General features: G+C 49.3%; 7 protein-coding genes across 7 annotated transcripts; 4 read left to right on the forward strand and 3 right to left on the reverse strand.

Moving 5' to 3' along the window:
- Window positions 1-586: 586 nt before the first annotated feature.
- Window positions 587-2002, forward strand: N7466_006799 (uncharacterized protein; the record flags this gene model as incomplete). The annotated part of the gene is made up of 1 exon (XM_057166188.1): window positions 587-2002. The coding sequence occupies one exon, from the start codon at window positions 587-589 to the stop codon at window positions 2000-2002; it is 1416 nt and encodes a 471-aa protein (XP_057019229.1).
- Window positions 2003-2113: 111 nt separating this feature from the next.
- N7466_006800 (DODA-type extradiol aromatic ring-opening family dioxygenase) lies at window positions 2114-3122 on the reverse strand (the record flags this gene model as incomplete). The annotated part of the gene is made up of 3 exons (XM_057166189.1): window positions 2114-2839; window positions 2895-3025; window positions 3119-3122. The coding sequence occupies 3 exons, from the start codon at window positions 3120-3122 to the stop codon at window positions 2114-2116; spliced, it is 861 nt and encodes a 286-aa protein (XP_057019230.1).
- Window positions 3123-4212: 1090 nt separating this feature from the next.
- N7466_006801 (putative C6 and C2H2 transcription factor RegA-like) lies at window positions 4213-6993 on the forward strand (the record flags this gene model as incomplete). The annotated part of the gene is made up of 5 exons (XM_057166190.1): window positions 4213-4240; window positions 4323-4784; window positions 4856-5604; window positions 5671-5930; window positions 5985-6993. 5 exons carry the CDS (start codon window positions 4213-4215, stop codon window positions 6991-6993), a joined length of 2508 nt encoding a protein of 835 aa, XP_057019231.1.
- Window positions 6994-7729: 736 nt separating this feature from the next.
- On the forward strand, window positions 7730-9114 carry N7466_006802 (histidinol dehydrogenase family protein; the record flags this gene model as incomplete). Its single annotated transcript, XM_057166191.1, has 2 exons — window positions 7730-8088; window positions 8175-9114. 2 exons carry the CDS (start codon window positions 7730-7732, stop codon window positions 9112-9114), a joined length of 1299 nt encoding a protein of 432 aa, XP_057019232.1.
- Window positions 9115-9488: 374 nt separating this feature from the next.
- On the forward strand, window positions 9489-11345 carry N7466_006803 (uncharacterized protein; the record flags this gene model as incomplete). Its single annotated transcript, XM_057166192.1, has 1 exon — window positions 9489-11345. The coding sequence occupies one exon, from the start codon at window positions 9489-9491 to the stop codon at window positions 11343-11345; it is 1857 nt and encodes a 618-aa protein (XP_057019233.1).
- Window positions 11346-11848: 503 nt separating this feature from the next.
- On the reverse strand, window positions 11849-12875 carry N7466_006804 (bZIP transcription factor; the record flags this gene model as incomplete). The annotated part of the gene is made up of 2 exons (XM_057166193.1): window positions 11849-12669; window positions 12734-12875. The coding sequence occupies 2 exons, from the start codon at window positions 12873-12875 to the stop codon at window positions 11849-11851; spliced, it is 963 nt and encodes a 320-aa protein (XP_057019234.1).
- Window positions 12876-13221: 346 nt separating this feature from the next.
- Window positions 13222-15853, reverse strand: N7466_006805 (uncharacterized protein; the record flags this gene model as incomplete). Its single annotated transcript, XM_057166194.1, has 7 exons — window positions 13222-13304; window positions 13357-13809; window positions 13872-14042; window positions 14098-14554; window positions 14606-14808; window positions 15448-15740; window positions 15801-15853. The coding sequence occupies 7 exons, from the start codon at window positions 15851-15853 to the stop codon at window positions 13222-13224; spliced, it is 1713 nt and encodes a 570-aa protein (XP_057019235.1).
- Between the last annotated feature and the right edge of the window lie 1916 nt (window positions 15854-17769).

The following is a 17769-nucleotide window of genomic DNA, read 5'->3' on the forward strand; positions in this document are numbered from 1 at the left end:
TGTTATCTTACGAATACTTTCCTTTTGTCATGGCGGAACGGCGTTTTGACTGTTCTGCATGAAGATATGAGACACGAGATGGGCTCTCAAAGCCTTGGTCGCGAGACTGATGCCCAAAGTCTAAACAAGCATTTAATCGGCGTCGGGGAAATCCCGAGCTTCGTTTTTGCTTTTGCATTTTCTTTTTTTTCCTCTTTCTTTTCCCTTTTGTCTAAATTTTTTTGGGGCCCGCTCTGTTCCTAATAAGGCTGCACATACGCTCCTCCACGCTTTGGATCGTGTTGAATGGAGATAATTGAAAACCTGAGGTGACGATACACGTTTTTATCATCGCAGTTATGCTGGTTTCTCGTTCCTTTACTATAGAAGATAAGACAAGCAAGCTTTAGGCAGACTGCCGGGGAGAAAGAGTCCCACAATGACCCGATCGGGCCATCAAGACCGCTGTGGAGCTCGGAGATATTGGGAACGCGTAATCAATCTCCGAAGTTAAGATAATCAACAGTCCCATTTTAACGATCAGCATCATTCTCTACTGATCACATTTTGCGAAACTCAAGTTCACTTTGCTGCAGAAGCCCTTGAGATGCGGTTTCATCAAACTTGGCTGGGGACCCTGTCTCTCCTGACATCCCTCTCCACCCCAACGCTCGCAAATCAGGATCCCGACACTCTTGAAAATGCCAACCACATCTTCAACGCCATTCAGTCCACTCTGAGACATCATGGCTCAGAGGTCAACTACAACGGCATGTCATTCTACCGAGCCAGCGTGCCAAAAGGCACCAAATTCTACCATGGAACCGGTCTCAAAGACCCGATTCAGGGACTAGAGTGGCTCGCCTTTAAGCCCGAACACTCGCTAGGCTTCGCCCACCGCAGCGGCAATAAGTTCTTCGCCAAGAAGGACCTACAACAGCCTATTAACGAGTATACGGAGTCAGAATGGGATGGACATGGATACCTGCACACCTATGCGGCTGCTAAGGACTTGCGCTTGCTTTACATCGATGGCATGTCCGCTGGACCTGGCGGTGGAGCCGAATCGCAGGACCGTATCCTTTACAATAATACCATCAATGGAGACCGACCGGTTGGAGGTCCTAAGATCGGAGGACCTCCCCAGGAGCAGCAGCGGGCGATCGAGGCGTGCCGCATGGCAAAGGAGGATTGGAATGATAAAATCGATGGTATAGTTCGCACCGAGGGTGATTTTGAGATCATTCTGTGTAACTTTGAGCGGGATCTTGAGGTCGTCCATATCACTCAAACAAAGCCCCAGGAAAACTCGGGCCGTCCTGGTGGGCCAGGTGGCCCTGGTGGCCCTGGTGGTAGAAAGGGAAGAAAGGGAGGTCATGGTCCTGGCGGTCCTGGCGGTCCTGGAGGCCCATTCAAAGGTCCACGTTCAGGACTTAAATACTGGTCCCTGGCCACGCGCTTCGATGAACGCCTGGGAGAAAAAGTGCAAGTTGACTTGAACAACTTCGTCTCAGCTTACACCTACGGCCTCGACCTGTTCCCCGACAACGCCTCTGTTCCCCAAGTGGGCCACATCCCAGTTGAGGAGCTACAGCCCATTCGACAGGACGTCTACAAGATGATCGACACATGGGATACACCAATCGATACCTTTGACTGGCAGGCTATTGCGGACATGATTGTATTCCAATATTCCGATGAACTGAAGAGTCTAGCCGCTGGAACATTTTCGTCAACAAAGGAGCTGCGGGATCACCTCGAGGGCCTTTTAGAGCCATTCATTGACTACCGAGACTTTAATGATGGTGAAGTGATTATCGACCGCTGTGCACGTGAATGGATTCCTAGCTCAGCCCCTGTCGGTTCCCTGGGTGGCAATGCGGTGTTCTCGGTCGCCCGCTCAGTCTGTTCTACTCTTGTATCGGCACTGATGGACGATGAACAAGACCTGGAAACATCCGTGGCCAAGTTCAACGATCTGGTCGGTTACCTTCAATGGACCACATGGGCAGGCGATGAGTGATATACATAATACGCTTTCTCATATGTAGTAATTGTTCATAATTTGAAATCCATTTGCTCAAAACAAGGCTTGATATTTACATACACTTGGCGAATAACATTTGAAAAGAATTTACACAGCAATCTCCTTGGACCAGCGACCAATTGTGAACTGCGAGTTACACATGTTGGTCAATTCCCAGCTCTCGGCAGCTAGCACGGCGGGCGAGTTCTCATCTTCTGGATCCCCAGCCGCACCGGCAACAAACATGGCAGCCATGAAATGGTCATCGGTCGCGTGAGCATCCCGGAAGCGAGGATGCTTCATGAGACGAGTCATGGCAGCCCGAAGTTGCGGGCCGGAAGTCTTGGTAATGACATCCTCCACGGCCTGACGGAACTCCATTGCCCAGTCCTCCGGTGGCGTCTCCATGGCGAAGTTATCCCGGAAGCGAAGCATAGGAGCCCAGCGATTACGGTACAAGTTGTGTACGGCGCCGCCGGTCCCGATGAACAGGTAGTTCTCCCGACGCAGCGGTCGTAGTGTTGCGCCCATCTTCATGTGGAAGTGCGGATCGTAACGGGCGTTCATGGAGATAAGTGTTGTGGGTGGGCAGGCTGCGGGGAACATGCGGATGAGGATGAGGTAGACGTCGTGGATCCAGTCGAAGGTGCTGTTTCCACCCACATTGTAGCCTTCCTTGGCTAGCATCTTGATGCATCGATCGGTGGTTTCCAGGTCGGGATTGAGCTCATAGTTGACGTATTTTTCCGGCTTCACGTAGGCCACGGGGCTTTTGTCGGGGTTAGGATTGGTTGCCAGCTCGATCCTGTCACCGAGACAATCCCAATGTGCGCCCTGTTGGAGATTGTTAATACTAAATGGATTGAATAGGTATAAGCGGAATACCGACCATAATCACGACTCCCTTGATTCCCTGCGCCAATGCTTCATCTCCACATTTCTTCCAATAGTCGGCGCTCGTGGATTCTTCACCCAGCATCATGGTCGAGCCATGGGAGAAGAAATGTACTGGTGTGAGGCCTATTATGAGTTAAGTTAGCCAATTTGGAGATTCATGCATTTGTGCACACATATGCATGCATTGAATGTGTTCAAACGTTCGTATGAACTTACCCATATTGAAGGTTTTAATGTTGTTCTAGTATGTCCAACTTGTAGGGTTAGACTTGAAAAAGAGGGAAAACAAGACTAAGAAAAAAAGGAAAGAGCTAACAAGATCGAACATATGCTAGGGACTATATTCTCCTCCACCTGGAATATACGAATTCCAGTAAAGTTGATTTTACGGAGTGCCGAGTTGCGCATTTGCCATTAGCTATCGGAACTTGTCCTCCACATCCCGAGATTTTTGCGGGGACCCGACCCCGTGCTCATGTGCCTGGACCCGTATGGGGTTTACTGTTATGAACTGGAGTGTTAAGGGCTTGCGTAATCCCTCAATAATCAAGTTAGACCCTATTTACTCCGTATTCCCCTCTTTTTCTAACTTTTTCTGGAGAAAATGAGGGGAGTCTTTTTTTGGCTTACGAAGCTCGTAAGATGAATCATTGGTCCCTTTACCACAATCTGGGGAACATGGCATAATGAGGTGGGGATATGCATGTACTTTGGGGAAAAACAACCGGAGGATTTGGTAGAACTGTTGCCTCTCAAGCTTGAAGTCCTTAACTCACTTTTGACTTAAGCGGGGCAATGCACGGTAATGCGAAACGATCGGCAATGTGACTGGACCAATTTGCCTTGCCATTAATTTTTTTATATTTTTTTATATTTTTTTGACTCCGAATATGCTGAAGCTAAACCTTTTCCTTTACCGAATGATTCAAGGGCTTTCTTAGCTCGAGGTTTGGGTGAGCCGGAATTTGGTGGCAACGACGGTCCCATGATCCCGATTCCCAACTGCCGATAACCTTGTAAAGTTCCCCAGATTCTCATTCTTTCCCCAACTTTCCCCTAAAAAAAATAATACCTTTACCTATTATTTGCTTCTCCTTGAAAACCCCAACATTGAAACAGATGCGTGGGGATGACCATGTTCAATGAGTCCCCCTCGACTACGGACCAACTGAATACGACCTCCCAATCCCCTACCAAATCCAAGGAGGGAGGTTATTTTCAATGCGGTTTTTGTAAACGCCACTACAATCGAGCCGATCATTTAATTCGCCATGTGCGATCACATACGAGGGAAAAGCCATATATCTGCGATGTCTGCGACAAGGGATTTGCACGCCCGTAAGTCATATCTAGCTTAATAATTATTAATGGGGTTGTTGAGACTGGCGGAATAACAAGGTCGCTAACAACCATACCAGAGATCTGCTGAAACGCCACGCGACGGGCCACGCTCACGATAGGGACCGCAAACGCAAAAGAAGCTCGTCAGTCGCAAAACAGAGTCGAGTGTCACAGGCTTGCAAAGCCTGTGCCTCGTCGAAGCTAAAATGCGACGAAGCCAAACCGTGCAAACGGTGTCGCGAACGGAATCTGAGTTGTGACTGGCAAGATGTCGCTCAGGATTCGTCTCCTGAACCGGCCCAGCAAAATGATGATCAGGATACGAGAATGTCAACCATGCCTACAGATTTAACCGCTACCGTGGCTTTCTCACCTATGCCAACCCCGCTGGAAGATTTCCCCGCCACCAATAACATTCTCATGACACCCCAGGGACCGGCGCCCGACTCAATTATTGATAACGGGGTCCTCGACCCAGCACTCGATCCTGTCCTTTCACCGGGTGTCCCGGTAAATATACCGACCCAAATTGAATATGGTGGTACGTAGTAATAGTAGTAGTAATAGCTTCCCAGATTTGCTACGAACAGCCCAGCTGACGGTAGCTACTAGTCTCACCCACGGACCAAGAAAGCGGCATCTTCAGCGTGGACGGCACATTCTTCCCCAATTTCTTCCCCGACTCATTCATCTCTTCGCTCGGTCGGTATAACGACCCATTTGATCCATCCAGCTTGATCCCAGAGTTCACTCCCTATGGGGCAATAGAAAATCCGGCCATGGATTTCAGTTTGACCGATGGTGACTTTGGCCTGATCGACATGTACAATGCCGGAAGTGTGATGCCCAGGTACGAAACCGAGCAACAGGACCGCTTCGATGTCGACAGTGGAATTGGCATTGGCTCAGCAGCATATCACCGATCTTCATTATCAGCATGGAAACCGCTCCAAGAAGATCGCGCGTTCATCGATCACGAAAATCTATCTGTCCCCCAAGCTATCGATAGCCCCGAAGTCAATTCTGCCGACCGGCAAATGCTATGCGAGCGACTTTCCTCGAGCAGTCGTGACCAAATTTTCGGCCTTGTGCTCGAAATTAGCCGCGAGGCCAACTTGAATCGAATTATGAAGTCCTTTCCCAGCACCGAATTATTGGATGGCTTGATTCAGCAGTTCTTTGAACACCAAGGCCACAGCGTGGTCTCTTTTATCCACACACCCACCTTTCGCCCAAGCAGTGAGGATGCGAGTATTCTTGCGGCGCTGGCTGCTGCGGGGGCAGTGCGCTCGCCAATACCTACGATCCGAAAACTTGGATATGCTTTGTTGGAGATTGTGCGAATGTATATGCCTACGAAGGTATGCCACCCCCCTTACCTCCCCTATCTTACCCCGCGAGAATGAATCGTTGCTTACAATGAGTAGTATGAGAAAGACAACCTCGCCACACGAGACCTACGAACATCGCAAACCTATGCCTTGAATATAGATATCGGACTTTGGAGTGGGAATCGGCGCAAGACTGAAATTGCGGAAAGTTTCTCTCAACCATTGATCACCATGCTACGTCGAGGTTTAAGGTTTCGTCGATCGTTATACACAACCATTATCCCTCTGGCAGAGGATTCGGATGATGTGTTGGAGCGAAAATGGCGCGAATGGATTGAGCAAGAATCTTTCAAGAGGTAATTACTAATCTACTCAATCTGTGGATGGCTCCAGTACTTATGTCTATATAGACTTGTCTACCATATTTTCCTCCACGATGCGCACACTGCTGTCACCCTTAATGTCAATCCTCTGATATCTTATGCCGATTTGGAACTTCCCTTGCCAGCAGCACGCTCATTATGGGAAGCACCGACGGCCAGCGATTGGAGACAGCTGTATCCTACCCATGGTCCGGAACGCATACCATCATTGGCAGAACTTTTACGTGACATGTCACTCCTATCGACGTTTCAGGATCGCATCGACACCCAATTTTCCGCTTTGGTTCTCCTTCACGGCCTCTCCGCCCTGATCAACGAGTATCACCGTCTAAAATTCATATCAACCAGCAACTCCAAGCATTGGCATGCCCTCGTAACCAATTCCCGCCAACAAGAACTCGACCAAGCCCTCCAACATTTCCGGATGGTATGCTCTGAGCTACGTGTGCAAATTAGGCCTGAGATCGTCTTGGTTTGCGAGGTCGTCTCGATGCTGCTTCACATGTCACTGGAAGAGCTCCAACTATTCGCCGGTAAAGAAGACAAGCAGGAGGCACGTCGCGTATATCAGTCAGCCCTTGAATGGATCAACAGTGCCGATTCCCGACGAGCCATATGGCACGCTGGACAAACCATCCGTGCTTCTCGTCGAATGCCACCGGGCTCGTTGACAGGGTTCTTTGCCATTGGAGTGTTCTACGCCAGCTTGGCATTCTGGTCTTATGGCGTGGTCTCCAGAGCCAAAAATACTCGAATGCTGGGGAGCCCGATGTCTCAGCTTCCCACTCAAGGGCCAACAGTCTTTCTAGATGGGGAGGAAGTGGCGGATGTATCCAAATTTGTCACGATGAACGGCGGTGTTCCGGCTTTACAAGGTCCAGGTGGATCGACTGTCTTTCTGTCGGACTCGGGTTCTATCATGCGAGTAGGGCAGAGGGCACTTCGAGCAGATATCTCAGAGAGTACACCACCGCTGGTGCAGAGCTTGGCTCAGCTGATGGGTGACTTGGGGCACTGTGTGCCCGGGTCGTCTTAGCATATATGACTTGAATGTATAATACGAATATGTCAACGTTGATACCCATCCAATTGCATGAAAAGATATTGTCTGATGATATGAGAATAATTTACATGTATTCATTCCTTAATTGGTCCTCATGCACAAAAACTGCGTAAAATAAGAAATAAAAGCAGCGGAGAGATGAAGAAAATTGATATTCAATGGAGTAAAATATTAGAATTCAAATTGAGAATCCCATTGATTCAATTCAGATTTGATTTAAGTTGAATAAGTGGCGATGGTGATAAGAGGTCAAGTAAATGTTCAATTTGTATGGGGAACGCGCGGGGGTTGAGGATGACTATTATGGGGAACGCGCAAGGACAATACTTGTTAGAGACCTTTCGCTTATATGTCTGATAAGACATTTCCCGACAAACAGTTCGGATAGAACACCGATGCCATTGAACCACAGCCATTCTACGTGTTCGTGAAGCAATTCGGGTTGCAGACGAATCGCCTCCCCCCACATACCGAGGCGAGGTCACCAGACTTGACGTCCATCCGAAGTATGTCAACGATGCGGGGTTGGAATTGATCGGAATCGGCGCCGAACCCGATGACCTCAAGCTTCGGGCGCGTCCCGCGTCCCGCGTCGCGTTCATGATGATCAGAGTATAAAAGAGAAGACGAATGGAAGGGAAAGAGAGCAGAAAAGAAAAGTTATCTCGAAAAAGGAAAAGAAAATCGCAATCGACTCCAATTCGCTACCATGGCCCTCAAGCTTAAACAACGCAATATCTCCGAGACTGCCTCCGCACCAAAGGTGGACACGACCGCCATCGTGCGAGGAGTCATTGATGATATTCGCGCAAGTGGTGACGAGGCTGTGAGAAAGTATTCCGAGAAGTTCGATAAATGGAGTCCCGCCAGCTTCAAGCTTTCAGAGGAGGATATCCAGTCGATCATTGCGACTGTGCCTCAGCAGGTTATCGATGATATCAAGCAGGTTCAGGAGAACGTGCGGACATTCGCCGTGGCTCAAAGGGCCTGCATTAAGGACTTGGAGATTGAGATTCGACCTGGTGTTCATCTGGGACACAAGAATGTCCCGATTAACTCTGTTGGAGCGTGAGTATTTCCCAACTCAAGATAATTGTCCGATGCAGGAAAGAATCAGGGGAATTGAATCAATACTAATTATGATGCTGTAATAGTTATATTCCCGGCGGTCGTTACCCTCTCCTCGCCTCAGCCCATATGACCATCCTCACAGCCAAATGCGCCGGAGTCCCGCACGTCACAGCCTGCACGCCCCCGATCGCAGGAAAGATCCCCGCGAACACAATCGCTGCGATGTACTTTGCCGGCGCAGATGATATCTACGTCCTGGGCGGCGTGCAGGCCGTCGCATCGATGGCCATCGGAACCGAGACAATGAAGAAAGTGGATTTCATCGCCGGACCAGGCAACGCCTTCGTGGCCGAGGCCAAGCGCCAGCTCTTCGGCGAAGAGATCGGCATTGATCTTCCCGCCGGACCAACCGAGATCCTGATCGTTGCCGACGAGCACGCCGATCCATTCGTTCTCGCCACCGATCTCCTCTCGCAAGCCGAGCACGGCCCGGACTCCCCCGCCGTCCTCATCACAAACTCCCAGACTGTCGGTGAAAAGACCATCGCCGAAGTCGACCGTCTGCTCAAGATTCTCCCCACCGCCGACATTGCGGCCGTTTCCTGGGATCGGCTTGGCGAGGTTATCGTTGTCGAGGACATGGATGCGGCGTACAAGCTTGCGGACGAGTATGCGTATGAGCATGTGCAGATTCTTACTCAGAGCCCTCGTGATGCTCTGGTCAAAATGTCTAACTACGGTGCTTTGTTCTTGGGTGAGAAGACCTGTGTCTCATACGGCGATAAGTGTATTGGAACCAATCACGTTCTCCCGACTCGTGGTGCAGCCCGGTATACTGGTGGTCTTTGGGTTGGCAAGTACCTGAAGACCGTTACATACCAAGAAGTTACCTCTGAGCGGGAGAGTGGCGAGCTCGGTCGTCTCTGTGGACGATCTGCGCGTGCGGAGAATTTCGAAGGTCATGCCCGGTCTGGCGATGCTCGTGCTCATCAGTACTTGGGGGATAAGTTTGATTGGATCTAGATAATGGTTTTGGTCAATTTGTTTAATAGCTTCATGCATGTATGAGTCAAGAAAATAAGAAGTTCAGTTCATTCCAACTTTGCGCGGTGATGCCTTATCAACGTTATCATTTAACCCTAAAGCTGCTACGGAGACCGTTTTCCGATTTGGAGGAAAAATCTTCGGGTTTGACTCCACTTGGGTCCCACTTCAACTTAATTCTCTAATTTTTTCGAACCCCACGTACTTAGCTGTCGCTAGATCTTTTCGATTTTTATTTTCTTTCATCTTCCCTTTCTTTCATTAAAGTGTGCGAGAGCGATCTGAACAAGATTCCATGAACTGGTCATAAATACGCATGAAAACCCAAAGTTAAACTTGGTTAAATCGCAACTATGACACCAACTCCTGTGGATGCTGGTGGAGACACCAAAACAGGCGTCTACACTCAATATGATGACTTGGGATCAACCGCTGCAAACTCCCGAGCCAATTCCACATTATCACTGTCTACAACAGAGGACTCGACGAGAAGAAACTCGGAAGACAAAGAAGATCCAAACAGACAATCTCAAGATGTCGAGTTGCAGTCAATCCGCACCAGACCCCGCGGGAACTCGCACATGGGCGAGGCACTAGAGAATCTCTCCCGTACCATGTCCAATATGCCAGAGAACGAAGAAGGCCATCTTGATCTCGGCGCAGTGCAATCCCGTCGAAGCGAGCGGAGCACAGCCCGTCGCTCAATGAAGCACATGCCCGACCTGGACGAAGAAGAAGCCGGCTCTCCCGCTCTGGCCAAATACCAGGGCGTTCCTCCCGAACTCGGCAGTCTGACCTCCGAGCTGATCTTCGTGGGCGTTTGCTCGGCGGGACTGATGTTCTTCGCTTTCCTGCTCGGCGATATCACCGTGAACCAGATCGAGCTGAGGCGTGCACTGGGGATCACCAATACCCAACTTCCATGGCTACTGGGCGCTTACACACTGCCGCTGAGTTTGTCAGTGATTATATCCGGCTCGCTGAGCGATCTTACCCCGCCACGAATGATAATGGTCGGAGCATTCGCCTGGCTGACGATCTGGAACATCGTCGGCGTGTGGTCGATTAGTCCCGAACGAGTGATTCTCTTCTATATCGTGCGCGCAATGCAGGGACTCGCGATCGGAGTCCTCGTCTCAGGCTCAATGAGTATCCTTGGACGAATCTATAAACCCGGTCTACGCAAGAACCAAGTCTTCTCTGCCATGTCGGCCACGTCGCCCTTTGGATTCTGGCTCGGCGGAATCCAAGGCGGAGCGTTTAAGTCGTGTTTATACTGGATTTTCGGCTCCAATGCTATCATTGCCGGCCTGTGTTTGGTAGCAGCTTATATGGTGATCCCGCCTTTACGTCCGATGGCGGATATCGTAGGCGCAGAAGTACCTTCGATCCGTCATTTTGATTTCCTCGGCGCGGGCGTCGCAGTCACGGGCTGCATCTGTCTTCTTTTCGGACTGACGCAGGGCGCTGTTGTTGAGTGGTCACCATACACATATGCGCTGGTGATTATCGGCATTCTCCTTTTGATCAGCTTCTTCTTTATCGAGCGATGGGTTGAACGTCCATTGATCCCCAACAGACTATGGAAAACAAAGGGATTCACGCCGCTGATGATCGCCTATTTCCTCGGCTACGGCGCCTTCTCAGGCTGCTGGCAGTTCTATGCCGTGCAATTCTGGCTTCGAGTCCAGCAACACAGTCCACTGACCTGTGCCCTTTATCTACTACCGAACGCTATCGTCGGCGTGCTCGCCACATGGGTAGTGAGCAAAACACTGCATGTTGTCCCGGGTCATTATATCTATTTCACAGCCATGCTCGCCTTTGCGCTGGGGCCGGCCTTCTTCCTACCACAGAGCGCTGGTACATCGTACTGGCCTCTATCCTTCCCGGGTATTGCGCTCGTCACGTTCGGACCCGATCTGTCATTTGCCGCGGCGTCGATCTACATTACCAGTAATGTTCGTCGGTCGTATCAAGGCAGTGCGGGTAGCTTGCTCGTCACGATGCAGAATTTGAGTTCGGCTGTGATGACGGCCGTGGGAGATGCGATTGGCAGTAAAGTGGATATGGATGCTGATGGTAACATTGGGCTAGATGGACTTCGCGCTATTTGGTATTTTGCTTTGGCGGCCGAGATTGTTGCTGCTCTGATTACTTTGATTTGGGTGAGGATTCCCAAGGAGGAGGAGAAAGAGCATGTTATTTGAGGCCGGTATCGGGTCTTTTTTTAATGTTTCCAAGATGGTGGTAATGGGATAGATTCAGATAGATGGCATGATTGGCTTAGATGTGATAGATGGGGACTTTTTTTAGATTAGATGATTTGGTACCTACTACTAGTAGGTCATGAATAATGCTATAACGAGATTGCGAAAGTATATGAATTGATATGAGCTCCCCCAAGTGGTCTATTGTAGTGCGTCCATTCACATACACCAGTATAAATGCAACGCGTTCAGGTAATTACAGTGCTGCCTGGTACCATACACGTATCCAGAAACCTTGGCAAATCAAAGTGGATTTAAAGTGATCTGATTGGTTCAAGTTAACAACCAGATATCTCCGTTAAAGCCCGCGCTAAAATGTCAGCAACGTGCATTAGCGCCTATCGCAGGGTCCACCAAGATTCCAGCCACAAATGAGGTCACGAACCGGAAGAAATGTGTACTTCCAAAAATTGCAGGTTGTGCATTCCCACGTCCATACAAATCTACAAATCTAAATATATCGAAAAATCAATTTCTCTCCCCGTTTCGCCCGCCACGCATTCGTAGAATTCATCAAATCCGGACACCCCCTCACAACCCACTGCCATTTTTTCAAGAACGCCTCCGTCAACTCCCAATTGCGTACATCCCACGGATCCCCCCCAGACCAAGAGCCCCGCATCAGTCGAGGGATCTTTAGTCCAAAACCCCATTATATCCATGCACAGCTCCCCGTCATCCCAATCATCGCCCGCTTGAATGAGATTGTCCCGCATCTTGGGTATGGGGAAGAAATCCAGCCACGGGTGATGAGGAACGGTTAGCTGGATTTTGGTGGGGCGAAGACTAGCGGGCATTTCGATCGCTGGCGAATTCCCATTTTGGATCTGGGCTAGTGTAGATCCTGATCCTGATCCGTGCGGTGAGGATACGGGTGGGGAGGGGAGCATGGGGGTGAATATTGACATGGAGTCATCGTGCATATCGTCCATGTCTGCCCCGATTAGTTGCATGTTATGACCGAATGCGCGGAAGACGTTGACTTTTGTCAGCGTTAGAAGGTGGTCTGCAGTCGGAGAACCGCGCATGTAACTTTGGTATGCCTCTCGGGCGAATTGCTCAAGGAGGAGATAACGCGATCGAGGATTTGTAGCTTCTTGTGCTGTGATTGCATGACAGGATGAGGATGGGCTGTTGGACTGGGTTGTCGTTGTTTTTGTTGTGGTTATTGGGGCTATCGTAGTCGCAGATGATGGCGGAGATGGATACGAAGCCACCACGCTTTTAGGGTGAACATTCTTAAGCTGTATACGCTGACGTCTCCCTGTGCTGAATTAGCTCCGAGTTATTTTGGTAGTGGTGTGTGGTGACCGTGACAATGAACGTACGGTGGGCCCGCTGATTAATACGATTTTGGAGCCTTCGTCGCTCTGCTGGATCTGCCAGGCCTGACCAATCGTCTGTTTCTTGTTTGGGTTCTGCAGGGGCAGCAGCGGCCGGGCCGATCTTGGATTGTGGAGATGCAGCCATTGTAGCGTAACCAGTAGCGTTGGGTCGTGATACAGTCAGCGTAGCCGCGTGTCAGCGTAAGTTGAAGAGGAAGGGTAGTGCGGGAGGCGAGTCTCTCTAGCTTTATGCGACCAGACGATGATCTGGATTGGAGTTGATTTACCAATCAAAGTCTCGAATTGAGACCCACGCGGAGTCAAGGATCGGAGATACGGCAAGTTACGGGTACTGTCATGGTATGTTGATTACAATACACGCGGATCATTCCAAGAAATCGAAGTATGAGATGCAGCTGAATTCACCCCAAAAAAGAAGACATTCGTTTATTAGAATTTATTCTCTATAGCATAAAATGGCTTCTTCGTCCTTACTTGAACTCTGCATATGAAAAGTCTGCAGGAGTCATACTCCGTTGCCTCTCACCAAATGCATACAGCCCAAGCATCATTCCTATTGTTGGTCATTAGTCAGAAATTCCTGAGTAGAAAGTGACAATCCATACCTGTAAATGGTGCCCCCACAGGCGGTGCTTGAGCTGCGGTTAGATTGTCTACTGTGCCAATCCAATTGATCTCAGAATCGGTTGATTCGCAGTATCCGAATCGGTATTGGTCACCACACTCAATCACAAGTATCACATCAGTCGCTAAAGATAATTCATAATCCGAAGTATTTCCATCTGATTGACGAAGCCGCAGAATTCGGTTTGTACCGTTTATTCTTCGAATACCAAGGCTGGTATACGTGAAGTAGTTCCACCACAGCACAGTTCCCGCTTCGATGTGCTCGGAGTCTGGCTGGAAGCTCAATTTTGTTTCCCAGGTGCAAAAGCGATGGATCTGTTTGCGCAAAAAAAGAGTTGGACAAGCAGGCACGGAAAGGTTATACGGGCCGCCATGAAGCCGGAGGTGATTAGGGCGCTCAGTAAGGGAATAGTCCGTTGTCAGCGGCGTGTCTTCAAAAAGGTTAGTCAACATGAAAAAGACTAAAACTTCGCAACTCAGTCAGTGATCATACTCTTTCTGTACCAGCCAATCTTCAGTTCAGGCTGCGAGAAATCGTCTTTCCAGGATACTGCCTTTGTTTGGTGGTAGAGTCCTGGCCCGGTCATTTGAAGAGAGATCTTTCCTCCGTCGATCACTGGCCAGTCATTTTCCCAGTTGACGGGGACGAGGAATGTCTCGCGACCTACCAGAAAATTAGAAAAAAAGTCGAAGGAGTTGAAGGTTGTCTTTGCAAATACCTAGGACAGATTCCTCCCACTTATCTCCACGCTGAACAGGTCGAACACCAAGAAGCACCGCCCACCATTGACCCCCAGCATCTTCAACCAGATCTGCATGACCTGTATTCTGCACCTCATCTTCCACCCCATTGAGCCAAAGCGGATTATTAGGCCCCAGCTCCCAAGGTCCAAACGGCCCGTCCGCACTTCGACTGACCCATTCACAATGTCCACTTTCGGTGCCTCCCTCTGCAGTAAACAAATAATAATAACGACCGCGTTTGAAAATATGTGAGCCCTCTGCAACTCCAGAGACCGACTCACGAATCAGCCTTGGCTCAGAGGTAGAATGGCCCGTGTCCAGATCCACAGTGCAAACGTGCACGGCAAAATCCTTGATATTCGCATTTGGAGTCCGCTCCAACTTCCGATAAGTAGACGAAAGATACACCGTCCCGTCATCATCCCAGAAAAGCTGTGAGAAAGTCAGCAAAATCCGCCAAAGGCTCGTTCCAAAGCGACTAACATCCTGATCGAATCCAACCTGGTCAAAATAGACCGGATTGGACCATGTAGCGTCGTCCCAGATATTGGTTGTTTTCACGTAAAACCCCTGTGGCCAGACGCGATCATCTTCCTGCGGTCGATAACGGGAGAAGCTGGCAGCCGCCACGTAGAACACGCCCTTGTGATATCGCAACGTCGGAGCCCACACACCACCCCCGGGCTCTGGAGTGTTGATTTGTAGTTGACTGGGTCTTGTCAATACATGACCGATCAATTTCCATTGAATCAAGTCACGGCTGTGATAGATTGGAATGCCTGGGAAATATTCAAAGGTTGAGGTTATCAGGAAGAAATCATCGTTGACTCGAATTATTGACGGATCGGGGTTGAATCCCGTGATTATCGGGTTTGTGAAGCTCATTTTCAAAAGAAGAAAAAGATATTGTCTCAAGAGTTGGCGGGCTGAAGACAGTCTTAAAGGAAATGCGGGACATTGACCGGTTAGAATTGATTGGTGGATAAATCCAACATCTCACAACGCTTGGAGTGGGTCGATATACGATGAACTTCCCCATGGGGCTAAATACAATGTTTGGCCGGTCTACATACCACTTACTAGTAAGAGGCAAATTGGGATGCGATTCTTTTAAAAAGAAATGACGCGTTTTTCGATTCCTCTTCATCCGGTAAGGGCTTCCGCGCCCACACACGTCGACTAAATATAGTTCCAGCCACGAACATGATGACGGGCATTTTGAATCTCTGCACGCATCTTGGGCAACAATATCGGAACTTCTTCATTCCTCCACGGCTCCAGAAGACCATACTTGGTCAAAAATAACATGGACCAACCCTTCATACCCGATGCCCACTGATGGTAGTGCAAATTTCCAGCCTCCTTGAGAACGGGATCTTTGATCCATGCCCCAATGGGCCACTTGTATGTCTTCGCATGCACATCCACGAATCCCGCCTTCTCCAGCGACGATTTCATTGTGTCGGCGACTGTGATTGGACGACCCCAGTTATCGGCCGCCTTGCATGCCTCGTCCTCCAGCACCCATGCACATTTGTTATCTGGGACACTGCCGTCGTCGTAGTGGACACGTGGGTTTTCTTCTAGCTGTTTAATCCAGCCACCTGGTTGTAAACCCCTGTCCCACCCGTCAGTAACGAGTGGCCGATATGGGGATCTTAGGGGTGAATTATCTCACTCGCAGCAGTTTTTGTATACCGGGTCCCATTCCGAGGGAGTAAACGAGCCCATCAGTTGGCGGAAGTGGATTCAGTCGAGATTTTTCCGCCAGGTCCAGCTCTGGAGCACGTCATCTACTTGCATGACACAATTGAGAGGCATCCACTTAAGAGGTAGGTGAAACAGGCCCACTTCCCAAACGGTTGCTAGAAGTAGGAGATTAGAGATGACTGGGTGATGTTCGAGGAAGCAATCTGGCATTTGGAAATATGTCGGCAACGTCACTGTCAGATTGTTAGCCAAGAAAGAATCATGATAGAGATATCCTACCTCGTAACCCAACTGCCACATCCAGTTCACAGGCCCAAGACACGCTACACACAATGCGATCAATTTTTAGCCCCACTCGCAGCAGCAACAGTGCATAAAAGGTCCGAGTGAGGAGGACACACCTTGGGATCCAAGAGTGGAGATTGCAAAAGCGGATTCTGGCTCTCCAAGTCTAGAAGCACATAGTAGATTAGATGGCTATCAAAGTCAAGGTTAGCATAGTCCGACAAACACACATCGTTTTTGGTGAATACCCAGCTTCGTAGCTCTCACACTGCTGCTCATCGGCAGGACTCCTAAACACAAGTCAAAATTTTGCTCTCGCTGCAAGTCCCTAGTAGAGCCGAAGCGCCAATATTCTTCCTCCTTCCGTGCCTGGTATCTCCGTCCATGTCCAAAGATTCTCCTGCAGATGGTTGAAGAAATTGATGTTGTTTCACTAGAGAATACCGGGTTAACGATGGACTCTTTGGGGCTTAAAATAGTGGCAGGGGAAAAGAATTCACGTCTGGAAGCCTTCCGTTTGACAAGTATCACCAACAATACTGTAGTCCGGGTCCTATATCAGAAAGGGGGCGAGAGGAACTTGAAGAAACAGGAACAGGAGCTCTAGTTGAATGGATTTAATCCACTCCGTGGAATGGAAGGCAGGAGAAAATGACCCAAAATGCGTCCCTTCAAAGGTATGGCAGGAATGATGATTAGTGTTCTCGGTAGCCAATATGTGTGTTGTTGCGTAAGGATCAGTAAGAGTGGAGAAATGGATCGACATGACGGGTACCGCCGATGGATTATAACTTACGGCCCACGGGACGGGAAAGGCTCGGTAGCGCTAGTCCAGATTTGCAAGAAAGCGAATCAGGTCTACATTTGAATTGTCAAAATGGAATTAAGAGGAAGAAAAGTAGTATGGTGATTCATGAAACAGATTGATTGCAGTGAGAACTGTCTGAGATCGCGACTGTTGTTTTGTTTTGACAAGTCGGTTGAAAATGGAAGTTGCTGGTTATTACCAATGAATCGCAACTCCGTCATGCAGTTAAATACAGAAAGAGAAAAGGCTAGACCGTCAAACGAATCTCGAACCATGAATACTATGGCTCCCTCCAAAAAGGTACACATGCTGAGAGCCACGAGACAAGCAGGACCGTCTATCGCTACTCCCATTCTGGGCGCCACATGGAACATCGAGTCAAGGGATCAGCATGTGTTCATAAATGGAGAGTGCTTTCCAAACCGAGACAGGCAGAACCATCATCCTTCCCCCTATCTCCACAGTAATGGGGAGGGAAGTCCGGAACATCAGGTCTGGGAAGGATTGCAGCCATGACGAGCAGATCCAGAAAACCCCCTATCTCCAGCGAACTGGGGAGGGTAGAACCCCCTATCTCCAGAGAACTGGGGAGGGTAGTCCAGAAGAGATCAAATCGCGTATCCAAAGAAAGAAAAAGCTGTCAGGTGTAAGCCAGTACAAAGAATGGTGGTGTCACAAGTGAGCACAAAAACAAAACATGATTCAACAAGAAGCATGAGTCAAAAAAGAACCCACGAGAAGACGGAGGACACAGAGGACACAGAGAAACCAGAGAAACCTGTCCAGAAGGACGTGATATGGGAACCAAGTGAAAAGCGGAAAGGCGAAAGATCCGAAGAGCTGA

Source organism: Penicillium verhagenii (assembly GCF_028828195.1).
Source record: "Penicillium verhagenii strain IBT 33310 chromosome Unknown utg000007l_segment0_segment0, whole genome shotgun sequence".
Lineage (NCBI taxonomy): Eukaryota > Fungi > Ascomycota > Eurotiomycetes > Eurotiales > Aspergillaceae > Penicillium > Penicillium verhagenii.